The sequence below is a fragment of the Mustela lutreola genome, chromosome 10, assembly GCF_030435805.1.
Source record: "Mustela lutreola isolate mMusLut2 chromosome 10, mMusLut2.pri, whole genome shotgun sequence".
Taxonomy (NCBI): Eukaryota; Metazoa; Chordata; class Mammalia; order Carnivora; family Mustelidae; genus Mustela; species Mustela lutreola.
Genome location: NC_081299.1, coordinates 24867578 through 24888318, shown reverse-complemented (window position 1 = coordinate 24888318; position 20741 = coordinate 24867578). Strand labels below are relative to the sequence as shown.

At 50.8% G+C, this 20741-nt stretch overlaps 1 protein-coding gene across 8 annotated transcripts in view; it reads left to right on the top strand.

Moving 5' to 3' along the window:
* PHC2 (polyhomeotic homolog 2) overlaps positions 1-20741 on the top strand; it is a 112751-nt gene that overhangs the window by 66319 nt on the left and 25691 nt on the right. For 3 of the 8 annotated variants that reach the window (XM_059138293.1, XM_059138294.1, XM_059138298.1), the window contains 4 exons: positions 311-463; positions 1607-1919; positions 14877-15289; positions 15546-15711. In XM_059138293.1, coding sequence (XP_058994276.1) covers positions 311-463; positions 1607-1919; positions 14877-15289; positions 15546-15711 — 1045 coding nt within the window. Of the gene's footprint in view, positions 1-310; positions 464-1606; positions 1920-14876; positions 15290-15545; positions 15712-19935; positions 20226-20741 lie in introns of those variants that run through there. The other 5 variants (XM_059138292.1, XM_059138295.1, XM_059138297.1 and 2 more) reach the window with 5 other exon arrangements.

The window sequence follows — 20741 nt, the reverse complement described above, 5'->3', positions numbered from 1 at the left end:
CCGGGGTGCTGTGGAGAGAGTTACTTCAGGGTGTCCCAGGAAGTTTGGCCCTCTGGGATGAGCTCCTCACAGAGGCTTCTGAAGTAAACCCAATGTGCATCCCCAGATGCGCGCTCCTCCGCCATCCCCTTCACTAGCCAGCCTGGATCAGGACGCTACAAACCTCTTGAGACTTTCAGGTGGTCCCCCTGGACTCTTTCACTCTCTTGCCTCCCTCTTTCCCCATATCTGCTCCTTGGCTGAACTGGCCTGTCCTGTGGCTGAGCCCACATTGGGCAGGTAAAAGGCGCCTCGTTTCCTGTGATTCCAGGCCCAGCCAGGTAACCTGGTGCAGGTAGCTAGGAGCCTAGGCGGCACTGTTCCTTTGTCCCCTCAGCTCATCTTCACGCCCACGGCCACCGTCGCTACTGTGCAGCCTGAGCTCGGCACTGGCTCCCCCGCCCGGCCCCCCACCCCTGCCCAGGTGAGGATTCCATGCTGCTGGGAGGGCAGGGGGGTGGGCACCTCCGTAGAGGGGTACTGATACCGGGTATGGGCACAAGCCTGGAGGCTCTTTGACTCTCTTGAAAGGTTGGGATCTTCTAGGAAAGCCGGGGGGAGACAGGACATCCCACTGCTCCCAGACTGACTCCATTAATTCCCCCATTGAGAAGACCTCAGCCACTCTCGACTCTGCTCCAGTCCCTCAAACGTAGATCAGGAGTCAGAGAGCAACAGGCTGGGGTAAACGCTGTTGCCAATAATGGGTGGCCATTACTAGCATTTTCCCAGTATAACTTCTGTGTTGCTTTTCAAGTGGGAAAATCCCACTCTGGCTACACACACTAGCCCCTCTAGTTCAGGAAAAATGGCACGGAAGAGGGAGCAAGGTCAGTCCTGGGTCCCCACCTTCCGCTGGGAGCACACGGATACCGCTTTGGCTGTAAAGATTCTAAGGGCAGCGGGGCAACACCTCCCCACCCCCCAACTCCCTCCTCACCCCAGCTACAGTCCGGGAGAGCACTTGGGAGCTAGAGAAATCAGATTGGTCAGAAGCAAGTCGGGCACAGCCTCTGCGCGTCCAGCAGAGGGCACCAGGGGCCAGGCTGAGTAAGCGCGCTGATCCTGGTGTAAACCTCATCCTGAGAGCCTGAGAACAAAAAAAAAAAAAAAAAAAGATCCTTTGCCTGGTGTCCACGCTGGTCAATTAACTTTCACTTTTGCCCTGGCCCTTTTGAGTGTGGGAAGCCCTGGGCCCCGCTGTAGCTGGGAATTCTTCTTTCTAAATGGAATGCATCCCATCCTGATAGTTTGGGGGAGGAGAAGAGGTAACGGAAGGGAGAGAGAGCCCGCCCCAGCCTGGGTGGGCAGCCCTTCTCAGAATTCAGTTTCTTCTGCTCACGGATCCAAGCACTAGTATTCTTTCTTGTCCCCTTTAGAAACTCTGCCTGCTCCTGGTTCCTCTTTCGGCCTCTAACTCATTTTCTTTCTTTTCTCTCTTGACTTTACAACCTGCTGTCCCAGTTAGCCATTTCTAGGTCCGTCCCTACCTCCTTCCCTGTCTTAGCTGTGTGTTACCACTGCGCTACCCGCATTCTCGGGACTCCTATAGACCCCTCTTTTCCAGGTACAGAACTTGACCCTTCGAACACAGCAGCCACCAACTGCAGCAGCCTCGGGCTCTACCCCCACCCAGCCTGTCCTGCCCAGCTTGGCCCTGAAACCCACGCCAGGTGGTAACCAGCCTCTGCCTACCCCATCACAGGGCAGAAACACCGCTCAGGGTTCCCCCGCAGGTGCCAAGCCTGGCATAGCTGACAGCGTGTTGGAGCCACTCAAGAAAGGAGATGGTAACAGCAGCGCACCGGGGAGCATGGAGGGCCGGGCTGGGCTCAGCCGGATGGCCCCCGCTGTGGCCACCCACCCCCTCGTCGCACCAGGTAAGGGCTCCAGGGACAAGGGTCTTATCCCAGAAAACCCAGGAGGACTATAAGGGAAGGGGAAATTTTCAAACTTTCCTTTTTCCCATGGACATGCTAGGATCCCAGCCCTGCATCTCTCCTCTTCCCTCTTCCCATCTTGAGGCGTTCATCAGCTCCTTGTTCTGTACCATGTCTCCATCTAGCTTTAGAGGAAGCAGCCATATCATCTGGGATAAAGGAGTCCTTAGCCACAGGTGCAGTGGTGAATCTCAGAGCTCCTAGCCCTGAGAGAGTGGAGACTGGCAGTTGGGCTATTTTGAAATGCTCTAAGGGTCAGCAATAGGGATAGGGATGAGCCCGATGCACACAAGAACCACACAGGCAGATGAGGAAGCGGGAAGTTGATTTTCTCAACATGCAACAGACATTTGTTGACAAATGTCTGCCAGTTATGGTGCCAGTTCCGGAAGCGCAGAGATAAATAAATGAGACTTGGGCTCTGCCCTCCGGGGAGGGCGCTGTCTAGGGAGATAGACAAGTCCAGTGAGGTACAGTGTGATACTCATAAATGTGAGCTCTAGGCACTGCAGGGACACCGGGGAGCTGTCTCGCTCTGGGGAGGAGGGCCAGAAAGCCTTGCCAAGGAGGATGACACTTGAGAAAAAAAATCTAACGGATTAAAAAATAGTAATGATACCCAGATTACCTGTGAGGCAGGTTCTGTGAGGGGACTGACTCAACATTCCCTGAGGCTGGACCTCTTTCCCTGCCTGCTAGCATTGTCCCAGCGCCACTGCCTGTTGTAGGCAGTCAGTCTTTCCTTAGAAAAGTCTCAGAAGGAGGGCCTGGGTGTCTCAGTCAGTTAAGCATCTGCCTTCAGCTCTGGTAATGATCCCAGGGTCCTGGGTTTGAGTCCCACGTCTCTCTCTGCCTGCCACTCGCCCTGCTTGTTTTCTCTCTTGCCATCCCTCTCTCTCTGACAAATAGATAAATAAAATCTTAAAAGAAAAAACAACCCTAGAAGCCAGCTTATCCGTCTAGGGAATGAGACCACACTGTTAGACCACCCAAATAAATATAGCTATAGACAGTAGGGCTTTACTTGAAAGAGATTGTCACCCTGGTCACATACCGGGGACCACCACTGACCCTCTGTCTTCATCCAGACCATCTAACCTGCATTTTTTTTTCTTGAGAGCCTATATATGCCAGTTACTAGATTAACCAAGAGGGCCAAAATACAATGCCTTACCTAAATAGTATGTGTCAAAAAGAGGGGGCCAGATATATAAGCAAATCCATTCAACTTCAAAGATCTTATTATAGGAGTAAGTCCAAGGTAAGTGTGGGCACAGGCCGCCAACTCAGTGCCAGATCATGGGTCAGAGATACTGTCCCTCAGAGGAAATGGTCTGTGAGTCTTAAAGCATGAGTAGTTTCCCCACCAGACAAAGCAGGGGAAGATAGTCAAGACAGGGGAAAGCACAAGTCAAGTGTCATGATATCGAGGAAGAAGAATCTACACTCCAGTCCTTTATTTACTCTCCTGAGGTTTCAAGGGCAAAGTGTTGGTGATTCTCTGCCTTTGGACGGTCACTGCTGAGCTAAGGAAGGCAGCCAGCTCCCGACACACGCCTCACTGCCCTGTGGTTCCAGATGTCTCTCACCGGCTGGCATTGCTTTCATCAGACACTAGTCCAGCCTCTTCCTGACTGGACTCAAAAGGGTCAAGGCTGGGCATCTTACAGCGAGTTGACAGCAGCTTGGATGAGAGTGAGACCCCAAATTAGCACTTCTACCTTCTCATTCAAGCTACAAACCCTACAAGCCCTACTTCCTGAGAACCATTCCCATCCAAGCCAAAATATAGCCTCTGCCTAGATTGAAGCCAGCCCCCCAGATTCTAAGAACCCTTCCACAGAAAGACCAGTTCTTGAGTTCTTTCTAAATGTACAAGGGAACCCTAGAGTCTCGAGAAAACTGGGTGCTGAGAAAACATCTCCTGTGACCTAGATGATACACTAGGTAGCTTTATGCACACCACCCTGTTTTACCTTCGAAAGAACCCTGTTACGGTAGGTGTGTTTATCCGTTTTGCAGACGAGAGGATGAAAGCTCAGAGAGGTTACCCCAGAACTTACTACATATGTTGCTCAAGGTCACCTAAGTCCTAAGTGGCAGAACTGGGAACTAGTTCTGGGCCTGGCCGAGTCAGATTCTATATTCTTAGTCCTTTAGCTGTATTTGCCTCTCCCATTTCTTGCAGTAATTTGGGTCTTTCCTAGGCTTTTCCTGTTCATGACCGAAATAGTCAAAGAGCCTGATGGTTCTAAGTTCTGCAGCTTACGGAATCCAGCGGAGGGCTCTCTTCTCTTGAATCTTATAGTAGTGAGTTACAGGCTGAGGCCTGGGGCCCAGGCATGGCCTGGGACTAGTAATTTGTGGCTATATACAATACAGAGACCAGTGGCTCCCCAGAACTTTCTGTGGAGCAGCTGTGAGCCGCATCTAGATCATACAAGCCAGTGGGCTTTGCATGGTTGCTGGCTCCTACCATCCTCTCCCATTCTTGCCTCCTTCTTCTCTCCCTTCCTCTCTGTAAGGCAGCGGTTCCACTCCCCCACCCCTACCTCCCAGATGGAAGGCCGTGGGAGGGTTATGATGCTGCAGATCCTCTCAGGCCTCTGGAACAAAAAGAGAGGGAAATAATCCTTATGCCCTGGTGGGGGCGGCCTGGAACAGCACCTGGCGCTGGGCTAGGGGTCCTCAGGCAGAGGTAACTTCTGGCCTCCTGCCCAGCCAACCCACTGCGAATGAACAGAGGAATCAGAGCATGTGGGCATGCGCACGGGAGTGTGTGTGTGTGTGTGTGTGTGTGTGTGTGTGTGAGAGAGAGAGAGAGAGAGAGAAGGAGGGAGGGAGAAGCGGGGGTGGCGGGTTTTGTTGGTTATTGGAGCATTTTCAAGCTGGCTGGCTGGTTGCCCCCAGGGAGAGTAACCAGTAGAGACCTGCGGTGGGGGGCAGTGGGGGATCATAGTGGAGAGGAATGTGTCCCCCTGGGGGCTATGTACTCCCAGAACAGGCAAACGCTGTACTCCCAGCTGGGACTGCTCCCACTGACAGCTGTTTGGGGGCAAAGCCCCTCCCCCATGGCAAGCTCCCTGCTGTTCCTGCTCCTGTCACCTTGGCAACCAGCTTCTTTAAGATCTGCAAATAGAAAAGGTCCCTTATGCCCTGAAAAGGGGTGGGTTGGTAGGTGGGGGAGGGGAGTAAGGGGCGGAGAGCAGAGCCTAAGAGGTTGGGCTTCTCAGAAATTCGAGGACAGAACAAGGGAGGGCTTAAGAGGAGCAGGCGGCAAGGTCCCAAGGGCCCCGCCTGCAGGGAAACCGAGTCCTGAAAGGGAGCTGGGCCGCAGCTCCACACAGGCTTGGTTCTTGGAGTCCTCATTCTAGGGGATAAACTCAGGGCCTTGGCTGCACACCCAGGACCAAAGGTGAGCAGCAAGTTGCTGACCAGGAAGTTGATGCTGTGAAAAGAGGAAACTGTCAGGTCATTGAAAATTCTAGGCCCTTTCCACACAATTGTGCTCCAGATGCCAAGTCTTTGTTCTGTCTCCTCATCCCTCCTCAGGTCTCATCAGAGGAGCGAAAACTGCTGGAAAGGCCTGCTACATAGCAGCTTTGTTTTATCACAGAGAGGGGTTTGTGTCAGGGGAATAGTGATTTCTGTCTGTGATAGGCCTGACAACATGGTACTGGCTGATTCTAGGACTCTCGGGTACCACATTTCTCTCCCAGAGCAGCTTCCAAGCTGTGAGATAGATGCTTTTACTTGGAGAATCCAATAAAAACAAAACGTACAAGTGGGCTTGTTATCTCTCTGGAGTCAAAATTCCCAACAATTCTGATGTTAGCTTCGTGCAACAGCCATGAAGGTCATTTCAACTATCCACTGTAGGACCGAATTTAGATTACTAAGAAGTTCATCTTTATAGCAGGGGGAAAAGGTCTAGGGGATATCAGTGGAGGCATTTTATATTTTGCTTAACACATCATGGGTGTGTACGTGTGTGTGTGTGTGTGTGTGTGTGTGTGTGTGTGTGTATGACAGAGACAGAGGAAGAGGGTACAACTGTGATACACAGAGAGCCTTGGAACTGTTGAGCCTTCTTTCCTGAAATCCTTCCCCCTAGGCTCCTATTACATTACCTCCATGGGCCATTGCCAGCCAATAATAATAATTACCAGTTAATGAACAATCCAGTCACCGTACAAACATGTACCAGGCACTGTACTAAATACCCACCTATCTTACCTACATATCTCATTTAACCCTAACAATGATTATTCCATTCCCCCAAATGAGGAAGATATGGCTCAGGAAGACTAATTAACTGTCGTTCCCAAATAGTTTTTCTCTGTCTCTTTAATTGTTTAGTTCAGCTCAATAAATACTCATTTAGCACCTATTATGTGCCAACCATAACGCTAACCATATGGGAGTAACAGAGATGAACAAGAGTTTAAATTCTAATTGGGGTTGAGGAAATCGGAGTTGTGCCTGAAAAATGAGTAAGTTTCGAGAACAGAACAGAAGGAGGATGATCTCAGCTGGCACTGGGAAGTACCGACGCCCAGAATGGCCATGTGTGCTTGTGACCATCTGTGCGTGTAGGTGGGACCTGCTCCCCCCTCCTTTCCCCTCGCCCCACTGCCATTCGCTATGGGACTCCCAAAAGACTCAGTCCTGTCCTCCTGGCAGTGTACTCCAACACTCACCCCCCTAAAGGACTCAGTCCTGTCCTCCTGGCAGTGTACTCCAACACTCACCCCTAAAGGAGCTTATCTGTTGTTACATTTTCAGACACCTACCACCTGTCAGCAGAAGAGTTCTCAATATGTGTCCATCCCTGTCTTCATCTCCCTTCCCTAGACAATTCCTGTCTACAGGATATTTTCTGCCTTGGATATCACCCCACCTGCTATACACACTTTTTAAAGATTTTTTTTTTATTCGTTTGAGAGAGCAAGAGAGCCAGCGAGAGCACCAGTAGGAGGGAAGGTCAGAGGGAGAGGGAGAAGCAGACTCCCCGCTGAGCAGGGAGCCCAACACAGGGCTCCATACCAGGACCCTGAAAGCATGATTTGAGCTGAAGGCAGATGCTTAACCGACTGAGCCACCCAGGCGCCCTGTATACACATCTTTAAAATTTACAGAATTCATAAAATAAAAACAAAAACCTGGCTGTGTTCCTCTACAGAAGAATCCCCGTTCCCAGTTTCCTGGCCACGGTCCACAGTCGTGAGCTACTCTTATAGCCCAGGCTCTCAGTCTCAGTGTTATTCTGACTTCATTTTCCTGTCCCACAGAGGCAGTATCATAATGGGAAAAGCATGGGCTTCAGAGTTAGATCTGGTTTCAGACCCCAGCTTCCCTACTTACTAGTTTTATGACCATCATCAAGTTACTTAATCTCTGTAAACCTCAATTTCCTCACCTATAAAACTCCGATGATTGTACTTCCCACAGGCTGTAAAGATGAGCGCAGTGGCCTGCAGAGGCACCTGGCGCAGAGTAGGCTCGAGACAGCCACCAGCTCCCATTCCCTCCTGAGTCCTACCTTCCACCCCCCCCCCCCCCCCAGCTCATCGCCAGGCTCTGATGAAACGCCCTCTGTGTTGGCTCTTTGCCTTTCCTCCAGGCCTGCTGACTGTAAGAGGCTTAACTGATGGCCAGGAATTCCCACTCACCGCTGCTAGAACCCTCTTCCTCAAAGACTGTGATTTCTTTCTTGTTTAGAAACCGTCACTGTGTCTTTATTTCCTACTTTACCGGCTGCAAGGCCTAGCCTGTAGGAGGGTTTCAATAAATAGCATGTTCATGACTTCTGGTAAGAATGACTCTGACTTCGTGGGGAGCCTTCAAGACCCTCCCCAGATTGCCCACGGAGCCACTGGAATTGCCCATGGCTTCCTGGGACCGATCTTCTGATCTTCTGCCCCCCCACCCCCACTCTCCCCACCCACACCCTCCGCCATGCGCATCCCTTTGTGACTTACTTGACCTGTCACATACCTCCCTGCCTTCTGGCAAAGCACTCACTCCTCATTGGCCTTAGCTCCAAGATGACCAGCAAAGGTCTGAGCAGCTCCCAGCTCCTATTCCAAGGCTTGCCATTTTACTGTGTTTACTGGTTTGTATTAGTCACTTGTCCATCAGCATTTTTTTTAAAGATTTCATTTATTTATTTGACAGACAGAGATCACAAGTAGGCAGAGAGGCAGGCGGGGCGGGGGAGGGGGGCAGCGGGGGGAGGGAGGAAGCAGGCTCCCCGCCAAGCAGAGAGCCCAATGCGAGACTCAATCCCAGGACCCTGAGATCATGACCCAAGCTGAAGGCAGAGGCGCTTTTTTTTTTTTTTTAAGATTTTATTTATTTATTTGACAGACAGAGATCACAAATAGGCAGAGAGGCAGGCAGAGAAAGGAGGAAGCAGGCTCCCTGCTGAGCAGAGAGAGCCCCATGTGGGGCTTGATCCCAGGATCCTGGGATCATGACCTGAGCTGAAGGCAGAGGCTTAACCCACTGAGCCACCCAGGCACCCGTCCATCAGCATTTTTTTGAGGGTTTGTGATGTGCAAGGCACTGTGTTTCATCTGTCAAGCAAAAAACGACCTTCCTTTAGTGCCACATGTCCCATGAATCCTGCTCAGCTCTTGCTTATAAAAATGGAAGCACCACCCATTTGCCTCATCGGGTTATTGTTATGCATAAATGAAATTCACATTATAAAAATGCTTTGAGAAGTTCAAAGCCACATGCAAATAGCTGATAGTATTTTAAGAAGAGCTTCCTTTGCTGGGCATCTAGTTATGAGCAAAGGCAGTGAACCTTTTCGTAATTGAAAACTCAATATTCCATGGGATGCTATCAGCATGCCCCTATGTGGGGCATATTACCATTTCTAGAACAGGAAATCAAGATTCAGGGAGGGTAAGCAGTTTGTCTACAGTTAAACAGTCTATCGGCTCCGAACCCCATGCTTTAGGTCACTTACGCTGCACCACCGTCTCTCTGCCAAGGTGGGGAGGCGGCAGAGATGCAGAAGCCAGTTTCTTTTTTTAATGCTCCAGGCTGCCTTATGAGGAATTCTGCCTCACAGAGGAGGTTGGCTAGTTTTGCCAGATGGCTGCAGCGCAGGCCTAAAGACATGAAGACAGGGACAGAACGCCATGGCGTGCCCCTGCCGTTACAAGCTTGTTGTTATGACCTAGTATCTTGTCGCAGGGAAACCTCCCTTAGCTCCTCTTCCCCCTCAAACCCTTAGCCCACAGCACAGAGGAACTGCCTCATGGAAAATTCATGTGGCTATTGCTTTAGGTTTTTCCAGAAGGTCCTTCCCTGTCTATTGGGGGGGGGGGGGCTGACCTCTCTAGTCAGCCTCAATCTCAGTCAGTCCCAAGGCCAGATCCCATGATCCCTCTTCTGAGAAGAGCAGCCTCTTGTGGATGCTAGTGTAATTTAGACCCTTCCTAAAACTGTGTGCTCTGCTACAGACACACCAGGTTGGCTGCACCTGGTGCCCTACAGCTTTCTGAATGCACCTTGGCATTTCATGTCTCCGGCTCCTCCCATGCACTGTTCCTTCTGTCATTCTCCTAACTCTGCGTCCTGTTAAACGCTTCCTCCAGGAAGCCTTCTCTGCTCTCCTCAAGCTGAATCAATCCCCTTTTGTGAGTTCTCTGTGTTTGGGGCTTATCTCCTATTGCAAGGTTCACCGAGATAGGCCAAGAGTAAATGTCTCCTTTGTTGGACTATAATCTGTCCTAGGCATCATGTTTTAGCCAGCACCAGACACAGTACTCGGTTTATAGTGAGTGCTTGCTAATGTTTGTTGAGTGAATGAATGGTTCAAAGCATCTCTTCACTTTCTAAACCTTGAAGTGTAGTGGGCAGTAAAGAGTTACGCCATCCTCTCTCGCAGGCATCCCTCCCCACCCGGAGACCAGGAAACTAGTCCATTAGAGCAGAGTCTAGAAAAATAAGTGTACGAGCAAGCCTGGACCCATTAGGGAGATGCTGGCAACTCCGGTGTATTTTGGGACAAGAGTCCCAGCCTGTCTGGGGCAGTGAGCTGTCTCCTGCATCCTTGAAGCCTTGAGATCAATAGAGATTAATTATTGATAACTTCTGACAGTGGATGCAATGAAGGGGGCGAGCTGGTAATCCCTTCTGCCTAGGGGACCTTAATCCTCTTGTTGCTAACAACCAACTGGTTTGGGAGCAGTGGATTGGCCTCTTGAGATTCTGAGGAGGCGGTTCAAGGTTAGAGCACCAGACAGGAAGATGACCATTGCCTAGAGTCTCTCTTCCTTTCTAGGCTCTAATTCACGGAGGTCCTGGGCCTGCCCCTCCCCTGCTCCATAACAGAAAGGGCATCATGATGGAGCCTTCCGAGTTGTGGCTGAGATCCCACAGAGGCAACCCTCTGTTCTGTAGAAGCAATGGACTCTATAGCCGGAGGGGATGGGGGAGCCAAAGTGGGTGCAGGGGCAAAAATGAAGCTACTGGGCATTAGGAAAAAAAAAAAAAAAAAAAACCTAAGAAAAAGAAAAAAGAGATTTCTGTGCGTTAACGTTGTATAGACGGATGTGCCCAATTACCCCTGTGGGGAAGAGAGACATGGCCTGCTCTGGTATCATGGCTGCCATCAGAAATACTTCTTAGCACCCGAAACTGAGCTGGAGGGCATGGCAGGGGGAGAAGCATTCTTGGATCTCACCATGATCAGCAGCAGACATTTACTAAGCATCTGCAAGCATCCTGTTGGACAATGCAGGAGGTTAAAGAGACATAAAAACCTTCCAGCTAAATTAAAGTGTATCTTTTAAATTAAGAAAAAATTAAAAAGCAACCCAGAACATGCCTTTGACTAAAAAAGGATAGCTGGATAGATGGGAAACGTGCACAAGAACAAAAATATCCCCGTTTGAGTCCATCTAGGACACCACTATTTTATTAAAATCTAAGGAGGACGAGCACCACCCCTTGAACCGACAGCAACTGGGATGTGCATGCCCGTTCAGAGGACGTTACGTTAAAACGGGGGTTGGGGGGAGAATAAGAATCCGTGAAATCTGTATACAAGATAGCACATGTTAAATCACAAATAAGTCAAACAAACAGAAACCTTCAGGAATTCTGCGGGAAAACCCATAATTGAGAGTTAAGGCAAAGAGGAAGACAACAGGAGCTGAGCCTGAGCCAAAGAAGCTTAAGCCTCGGATCACTGAAGCAGAAGGAGGGCATTCCAGAAAATGGAAGCACCGAAATCAAAGCCAGACAGGCACAATGGGATATGATGTGTTATGCACAGCGAGTAGAGCAGTTGGGGTGGGTTGAAAGTGAGTGCAGGAAGGTGGTGAACAGGGAGTGAACGGGAGGGGGGCCTTCCATAAACCATTTGCTGGTTAATCCAAAATGACCTGTGGGCTGATATCCTTCTCATCTTCATTCTGGCTCTAACGCGCAAAGGTTTTGTGGGACAAACAAGCTGGAGTCCTACCATGTTGTCATTCATTCTTCATTCATTCACTCCCCAATACTGACTGAGGATCCACTAAATTCAAGGTTCTTTGTATGAAATAAATGAATCCCATAAATTCTGCCTCCTAAAGGAGAAGTCTTTTACTGAAATAACATGAAATAGGTATCATCTTTACCCCCCCATTTTTTTTAAGATTTTATTTATTTATTTGACAGACAGAGGTCACAAGTAGGCAGAGAGGCAGGCAGAGAGAGAGGGGAGGAAGCAGGCTCCCTGTGGAGCAGAGAGCCCAACGTGGGGCTCCATCCCAAGACCCTGGGACCATGACCTGAGCCAAAGGCAGAGGCTTTAACCCACTGAGCCACCCAGGTGGCCCTCTTTACCCCTTTTAAAGATGATGACAGAAGTACGGAGAGGTCATATATTGCCCAGCATCACACTGCTGGTAAGTGGCAGAGCTAAGCACGAAGCACTTTGACTCTGGAACTTACGCTTGACCACAGGACACGCTGCATCTCGGAGGGCCGCGCAAAGCAGAGAGACTTTGCTGTAGCTCAAGGGGAAGAGTGTCCTTGGCCCTAAGGGCAGAGAAAGGATTTGATTTGTGTGGCACTCGGGGCAGGATGAGACAAGGCATAAACTCTGTACAGGAGACAGTGAGCGGAGATTGCTCAGATCAAAGAAATAATAAAAATTAAAAGGTTGTAAAGAGATCTTGAATGCCAGAGGCTTTAGACAGCAGACAGAGGAGGATCCCTGACAGCTTTTTATCAGGGGTCAGATCTGTGCGCTGGGAAGATTAACTTGCAAAAGAAAGATTAATTTGCAGTCTATAAGATGGATTACAGAGAGAAGAAACTAGAATCAGAAAAGACCAATTAGAAAGTCATTGCAATATTTTAAATAAAAGAACTTTTGACCCAGGATAATGCCGGAGGTAAATCGTGGTCTTTGCTTTTTATTAACCTCAAAAGGTTACAGGTGTATACTCCCCCCGCCCCCGACCCAAATACCTTGAGTCTTTGATCTATGAACTTACCTAAGTCTTCGGGAGCTTTGTTTCCAGCATGGCATACACTAGCATCATCTCTTCTGAAACAATGCCTCTGGTTTTCCATGAGCAGCACGGAGGGGAGAGAGTGGGCTAGTGGGATAGACGGGGAAGCCCTGGGAGAGCGGGCCAGCGGTTGCTTTCCCAGTCCTGGCAACCAAACGTGTACTGTTCCTAACTGTACTCTGTGCACTGGACATTTAGAACCCTTTTCCTCTCTAACCTTCTTTTCACCACCTTATACATCCAGAATTTTAAACTACCTTTCTATGATAGCCACCCCCATCAGATTAGAGCTGGGAGCGACTCCTGTGCTCACCTCACCCAAACCTCCGCTTCAGAGAAAACTCTGAATCCCTGGGAAGGAGGAGGACCCGCCTCTGTGGGTCCCACACAGCCCGGGAGTGGCAGGACATGCCTCCGACACTCTGCTCCCTGCCCCACACCCGCACCCATGCTTGCCTCAGATGGGCAGCCCCTGCAGCGGAGACTGGTCCCGGGGCAGGACTTCGTGACTCTGTACTGAGAGGCAGAAAGGTTTGCCTGAGTTCTCAGGGATGGTGCCCATCCTCCTGCAGGTCTTTGTGGCCGCTCAAGCCTAATGGGGCCCTGCGTGGCATCTGCCGGACCTCCCGGACGCCTTATCAACAGTCATCTCAGAAAGTCCTGATTGTCTGTATTGCCTGATTAACAGTCTTTGCCTACTGAGGCTCTGAGCTCTTTAATGTGGAACTGGGAGGCAAGGCTTCCATTGGAGGCAGGGGCAATTTATAATCACCAAATGCCTACTGGCCATTTCCATTTCTATGTGCCACCAATCACCTCAAACCCTGCGCATTTCTCTAAAACCCCTGTGCCCTGCCTCTTCCTACAGTGGTCAGTCACCAGGGGCCACGTGTCGTTTCCCCTTCACACCTCTTCTTAACTTTCTTTCCTTTCCTTTCCACTCCGATGGGCCTTCTGCTTGGAACTCTGTATTGGGCTGTGACGAGATTGTTGGAAACATTATGGGTCGACAGACAAAATTTAAGAAAGAAGCCCCTGTCCTGTCCCCAATTCAGTTTGAAATCTGCTTGCTTTCCACCTGTCAGGATCACAGGATTCTTTTAAAATGTTAGCTCAGGATCCAAAATATGCCTTTATACTATTGGCTGGGCGGCTTTGGTTGTAAAAATACATTTGTGTGCTTCCTGCTGTGACCCTCTCTGCATTTGCAAGGTACAGTGTCTCTTGCAGTGGCTCCCCAGCTGGGGGAATCTTGGTGGAGGAGCTGCCCTCAGGCTAGGCTGGCCTGGAGGCTACTAAGCAGGGTGAGGAGTAAGGACAATCCGTCTCTGAGCTGACTCTCCGAATCCCTATTATATATAAGAAATGAGCTAGACACTGAATGGATTACTAAAAAAGTGTAAGAATCCCCATCTCAAAGAGTCTGGTTAAAATGGGAGAAGAAAAGGCTAGCGGCACATAGCAACAAATTAATTCCAGTTCAGGACAAGAAGTTTATTTCTTTAGCACCCTCCATCTGACATCAGGCATTAGGCCAGATTCTGGAAAAAGAGATCCAGGATAGTTTCTGACAACAACGGGTTCATGATCTTGAAGGGCAGGCAGCTAAGAAACAATTAGAGTGCATTGTGATACACGTTCTTATGGTAGACCTAAGTCCAGCATACTTTGAGAACCTAAACCAACACTGAAATCATCACTTTAATTATAGCTAGAAATGATCAAGCATGACTGTCTGCCAGGCACTGTGCTATGCACATTGTGTCTTTCTTTTCTTTTCTTTTCTTTTCTTTTTTCTCATTTTATTCACAAAGTTTTTTCTCATTTCATCCCTACAACTTTCTGGGCGGGAACTGGTTTTATTTCCGACTTTCGGAAGAGGAAGCGGAGGCCTACAGAGGTTGAGCAGCTAGCTCAAGGCCCCTGTGTATGTAACAGAGTCCAGGACCCCGAGCGCAAGCCTCTTCCTGGAGGAGGCCTAGCCTGAGCAGAGCTAGGGTTGGGTTGGGCAATAGAAGGCCACAGCGATTGCAGGCTTAGAGAAAAGCAAGGGAAGGGCAAGGAGGGGACAGAGAACATGGCACACTGTTGAATCCAGGGCTCCTCCGATCTGCTGGCCTGGTCCAAGAAAGCTTCCCAGAAGAGGTGAGTTTTGCACTGGGCTCTGACGGGCTGCCTGAGGGAACAAGACTTCAGCCCTGGAGGAAGGCAAGGAAACAGAGAAAGTTAAAGTGAAAGCTGAAAGAGATCAAAGGCCGAGACCTTGAGTCTGGGAAGCTGTTCTGTTGTGGAGGTGGGAGGGGCAGAGTGGGAGCCTTGGCCGAAGAGGAGGTCGAGCTGTGCCCCCTGACCTGGTCTGTCCCCCCTTCAGCTTATGCTCAGCTGCAACCGCACCAGCTCCTCTCGCAGCCGCCCTCAAAGCACCTGCAGCCGCAGTTTGTGCTCCAGCCGCAGCCCCAGCAGCCAGCGCCGCCACCGCCACAGCAGTCCCGGCCAGCACTCCAGGCCCAGTCCCACCCCCAGCTCGCCTCTGTCCCTCCCAGCCTGACCCTGCAGCCCAGCCCCGAAGCCCACGCCCGGCCACTAGGCCCAGTTACTCCCGCCCTGCCTCTCCAGTGCCCCACGACCAATCTGCACAAGGCTGGCGGCACCCAGCAGTGTCACCCTCCCACGCCGGATGCTGGGCCTCACAACGGATACCCCGAGGGCCTGGCCCACACCCCTCAGCGCAGGTTCCAGCACACTTCAGCTGTCATCTTACAACTGCAGCCTGCCTCACCAGTGGTGAGTGAGCCAGTGCCAGCATCCCGGGAACAGGCGGGAAGACACATCTCAGGCAATGCCATAGCGCCCGCATGCATGTGTTTTGCTCAAAGTCCCCTCTGGGTGGTCCAAGAAAGCCCGGGACCCCTCCCTCATTGGGGGCTGGTTGAACCTTAACATCCTTGCCTGCTCTCCAGACTCCTTGGAAACAGGGGAAGTATCTGAGGATGTAGAGGCCACGTGTGAGCAGATGATCTCTGTCATGTCCCTTTCACAGCCCCAGCAATGCGCCACGGATGACTGGAAGGAAGCAGTACCCGGGGAGAAGAGTGTGCCCAAGACTCAGTCTGGCCCATCGCCCCATCAACAGGCCATCATCACTGCCATGCCTGGAGGCCTGCCCGTCCCCAAGAGCCCTAACATCCAGCAGTCCCCAGCTCACGGTATGAAGTGCAGTAGGGCCCTCGAGGGAGGGGAGTCAGTTGGCCTTCCTGGCCATCCCCTGGCACATTTCACTTGGGCATCTAGCCTGGGCGGGTAAACCACGGCCAGCCCGGAAGCCAACAAGGAAGTTGGGTGGGTGGAAACAGAGGGGGTGGAGGGAAATGGGAAGATGAACCAAAAGGTAAGAAAGGGGACTCAGAAGATATAAAAGGAGACAGAAAGCAAAGGAGAGTCGAAGGATCTAGATCCAGACTCTGAGGCCTACATGTCTTTTGCTGTCAGGTGTATCTGCATATCCATATGGCAAGTTGAAAGTTCAGGCAGGTTTCCAGTTGTCTCAATTCTCTGCTTCACTTGCTCTGAGAAGGAGTTTTTGAAATTGGAAATATGACAAATGGCTACCATAGAACAAAAGATATGGCAAATGCCTAGGGGGAGCCAGAAGGGGATTCAGCATGAGTTCAGCTCATGGAAAGCCTCTTTGAAAGAACTGCTCAGCTCCGGGATCCCATCTCTCTGTGAGTGCCCAGTGACAAATGGCCTTCTCCATGCCTGGGCTTCAGGACACTCTGCTGGATCCCTCTACCCTGATGGGAGAGTCACAGCATGACCTCTGGGTCCCCTCTCTGCTGGTGTGCAATCTTGGCCCAGATCTGTGACATTTTGACATTCTCTGACATTCAAAGGCCACCTCCAACTCAGGGAGGCAGTTCCAGTCATCGGTCTTCATGTGTGCTGGGAGTCAGTGTGGGGAGAGCCAAGAGACAAAGTGTTTGGAAACTCAAGAAGGAGAAATGAGAAGAAAAGCACTTGGGGACAAAGTAGAGGAAAAGGGCTATCAGTGTCCTGTAAGGAATAGAGATGGGATCAAGGAAAGCAGAAGAATGTGGAGAAAGAACATCAGGAAAATTAAAGGACAGGAACGAGACCATCCGTTCTCTTGGCTCACTTAAAATAATAAGGGCTTCACCAGTTTGAAAAGCAGCCCATTCCATTGTGGAGTTTCTCTAATTGTTAGAAAGTTGCTCTTCAAATTAAGCCAAAACCAGATCTCCTGGAACTTCCACCACTGGCCATGAATGTCTGGTGAATTGTAATAGGGTCCATCTCCTGCAGTGTTTGTAGATAGTTACCAGGTCTCTTTCCTCTCTTTCCCATTAAAAAAGGGATAATCTCCAGACTGCAAATCTGAGACCTTCCCCCCCCCCAAGCCCATCCCATGTTAAGACCTCCCATTCCCACCACCATCTGGTCATTCTTGTTTAGCCACATTCCACCTTTGCATTAATTATCCCAAAGTGTGAGTCCCTGAATGAAGCACAGTAATTCCAAATAGAAGAAGCCACTAGCCACCATTGGTTGGCACCTGGTCCTAGCTGTCTACGCACTTCAAGGGGCAGGACTGTTTCGCAGATCTGCTTGGTATGGTAAGGAGGAGCTGAGATTTGTTTGCACATCCACTAGGTGCCAAGTACTGTTCTAAGTTTTCCTTCCCTCACTCATGATAACCCTGAGAGATAAATATTATTGTCCCCATGATTTGGAGGAGGATATAAAAGCCTGTAGAGGGTCCAGGTCACACTGCTATGAAAGGACAGAGTCCTGACTGGCTGGAAGCATAAATCCCTCACCTTCCTGCTTGTGCGCAGTAGCTCCTCCCATCCAGAGGAATGCACTGTGTCACCTGAATCCCTGAGGGCTGGGTTTGGGGGTTATTTTTTATTTTGTTTTTAAGGTTTCTTTTTACGCAGACTGCTATCATTCCAGGTCTCCACAGTCTCAAACGTGTACAATTTGTATCTTGAGCCAAAATATAGTTAATTATGTCTATTAAATGTTATCTTGTGAATTCAGCCTGTAGTTCCTGCCCAGCAAGAACATAGTTAATAGCTGATATTTACTAAGCCCTCTCGGGGGAGGCTTTAAGTGTATTTCCTCGTTTAGTCCTGACAGTGATCCTATGAGGTAGGAAGGGCTTTTATCATCCCCACTTTAAAGATAGGAGAACAGAGACACAGAATCAGTGAGGGGAGAGAAATGGTTTTGATCTGGATTTTGTGATTCTTTCTATTAGCTCCTCTGCTTGACTTTGCCATCTGTAAATCATATAGCGTGTTCTCTTTGTCTTTAACCAACATGCTGATAGAAATGTTGAATAGGACCTGACTGAGGACACATGCTTTGTCTGCAGGTTGGTGGTAATATACATTCCTTGTTCAAGTACTTGTTATCCAGTGACTCTTACTGAACTGACACTCACCTTTCTCTCTCTTCTCTCTAAACCTCTCAAAAATCTCTTTTTGAAATCTATACTTACAACAGCATCCTGTTCTTGAGGTACTATCTAATGAGAGAAGTAAGCTTTGCACAGCGGAAACAACTGTGAGCCACCCAAGACTTAAATATTATCCATTCTATTCATGTTCAAATACCTGCTCCATGCAAAGCACTGTGGGCTGGGAGGTAATAGACATAGAGAAATAAGGTCCGTGCCCTACCTTCCAGGAGCTTAAGGTCTACCGGGAAAGACAAGAAATGCACAGGAAGCAAACACAATAAACCAAAATATGATAAATGCCATAGAAGGATTATAGGTAAGTGCTTTAAAAGCTGAGAGGGAAGAGTTAGCACCAAGTAGAGATTTTCAGGATAGATGCCGAGAGGAAGTGGCATTGTTGAGAGCAGGGGCTGGCAAACTATATCCCAAGGGTCAAATCCATCACATGCCAGTTTTTGAAAACTATTAAATAATGGTTTTTACATTAAAAAAATTTTTTAAGAATCAAAAGAATGCTTCATGATATGTGAAAATTATGTGAAATCTAAATTTCAGTGTCCATAAATGAAGTTTTATTGGAACGCAGCCGCACTTATTCATGTGTGTATTGCCTGTGACTGCTGTCTAGCTACCATCGCAGAGCTGAATAGTAAGTGTCAAGCCCTGGATATACTTTCTGCTGCAAAGTCTAAAATATTTGCTCTCTGGTTCCTTACAGGAAAAAGTTTGCCGACCTCTGTTCCTGAGACTAGAACTTGAAGGATAAGTTGGACCTAGATATGCACAGTTGGGAAAAAGTCAATCTAGGAGGGACTAAAAGAAGTAAAGGTAGGGAGGCAGGAAAGCGTGGGCCTGTTTGGGAACTAGAGAAGTTGAGTGTTCTATCGCATGTTATCTTTGTTTGTAAGTATAAGAAATGCCATGTTTCCCAAAGGAAATGGGAATGTTAACGAACGAAGACTTTGAAAGTTTCGAGAATCCGAAAGATAGTAGAGGGGAGGGAAGAGGAAAGGGAGAAGAGGGGGGGGGGGAGTAAGCAATCGGCATATAAAATAAATGTAAGACGCAGAAACCAAGAAAAAGGGATGAGACCTGAAGGGGGAAAGCGGAGCGGTGGGGGCAGAGGGAGAAGAAGAATGCTTAAAAAGGCAAGAAAATTGGAAAATATTTGGAAAAAAAAGGAGACGTCACGCATGAAGGGAGAAGTCCATGCCGTCTATTCCTGGTATAGCTGGGGGTGGGGCGTGAAATGGGTGAGTCACCTTGCACATCTCTTGTATCTCCCACAGCTCCTAGCATATCTAGTGAATGAGTGTGCTTCGCCATGACGATTCCGTTTAAATCAGTGTGGTTTAGGAAGAGAAGTAGCATTTATTGGGCTCCAACTGTGTGCCAGGCACTGCAGGCAATTTGTGTAAATGTCCTCAGTTAACCTTCACAGTAAGCCCGAAGAGTAGGCATTATCCCGGTTTATGGAGGTGTAACTGGGTCACTTTGGTCATTACTTAACTTCTCTGATCCTCAGTTCCCAGTGGGGAGAATAATGACTACTTGTAGGGTTATTGTGAAGCCTAAGTGGGAATGCGTGCGCGGAGGGCTTGACACATACTAAGCACTCGATTACCGCTAGTCGTTATTATTATTGCCTCCGAATTGGCCGGGCGGGAGTCAACAGTCCGCCACGCCACTGGGGACTTCTGACGGGCGGCGGGCAGATGGCCTCGCCGCGCGGCGCCGGCCTCCCTAAACTTACGTCCCTAACCCGCCGCCCCGTTCTGGGCGCCTTCCGGAGGGCGAGGGGCGGAGTCGGCGCGGCCGCACAAAGGAAGCCCGCGGCCCGGCTTCCGCGCCGGCGCCCCGCCTCCCGGAGGCCCCGCCCCGCGCGGCCAGGCCCCGCCCCGCCCCCGCGCCCCGCCCCCGGCGGAGGCGGCCGCGGGAGCCCTGCCGGGACGCGCCGCATTGTCTCCGCGGCGGCTGCAGCCCTCGAGCGCCCGCCGCGCGCGCGCAATCCGGCCGCCGCCCGCGCCCCCGCCCCGGCCTCGCGCCCCCGCCGCCCTTTGTTGACGCCGGCCAGGCCGGTGCGGTCGGATGCGCCGCGGCAGCCCCGGGCCCCGGCTCGGAGGCTCCCGGCGGAGAGGAGGCGGCCCGCTCGGGCCCGGGACCCCGCGCGAGGCGGCGCCCGGCCGAGGGGCTGCGTAGGCCCCGCCCGGCCAGGCCCAGCCGGGCCCTGGACAGGTCAGTGCCCGTGGCGGGGGAGGGGTTCTCGCCAGGAGGGGGCCCGCGGCCGGCGCTCGTCGCACGCGAAGCCGGGCACCGCCCTCCGGTGCCACTCCCGGCCCCGGCCTGCTCGGCTGCCAGGCCGTGCCAGCCCGCGACTCTCGGCCTCTCGGCGCCTGGGAGGTGTCTGCGCCTCCCCCCCTCGTCGGGGACCCTGTCTGCCCCGCACTCCCCCGGAAGCCGCTGTGTCAACCTCGGCGTGCCAGACGCTTCCGTGTGTGTCCGCGCCCTTGCCCCCGGTCCCCGCAACCCCACCCCCACCCCACCCCCGTCCTCCCGGGACGGCGGTTTACCCGGGGATGGACGGGCCGTTTAGGGGCAGGGCTGCTGGCATCCGCTGCGCTCTGTTGGTAGGGGACTACCTAGCTTGGAGGGCCTGCGGCTTCGCCGGAGAGTTTTGTTTTTAATCTAGTTCAGTCTCACGAGGTTTTTAATTGGATGGGAAGGACAAGCTGTTCTGTGTCTGTCCTGTCT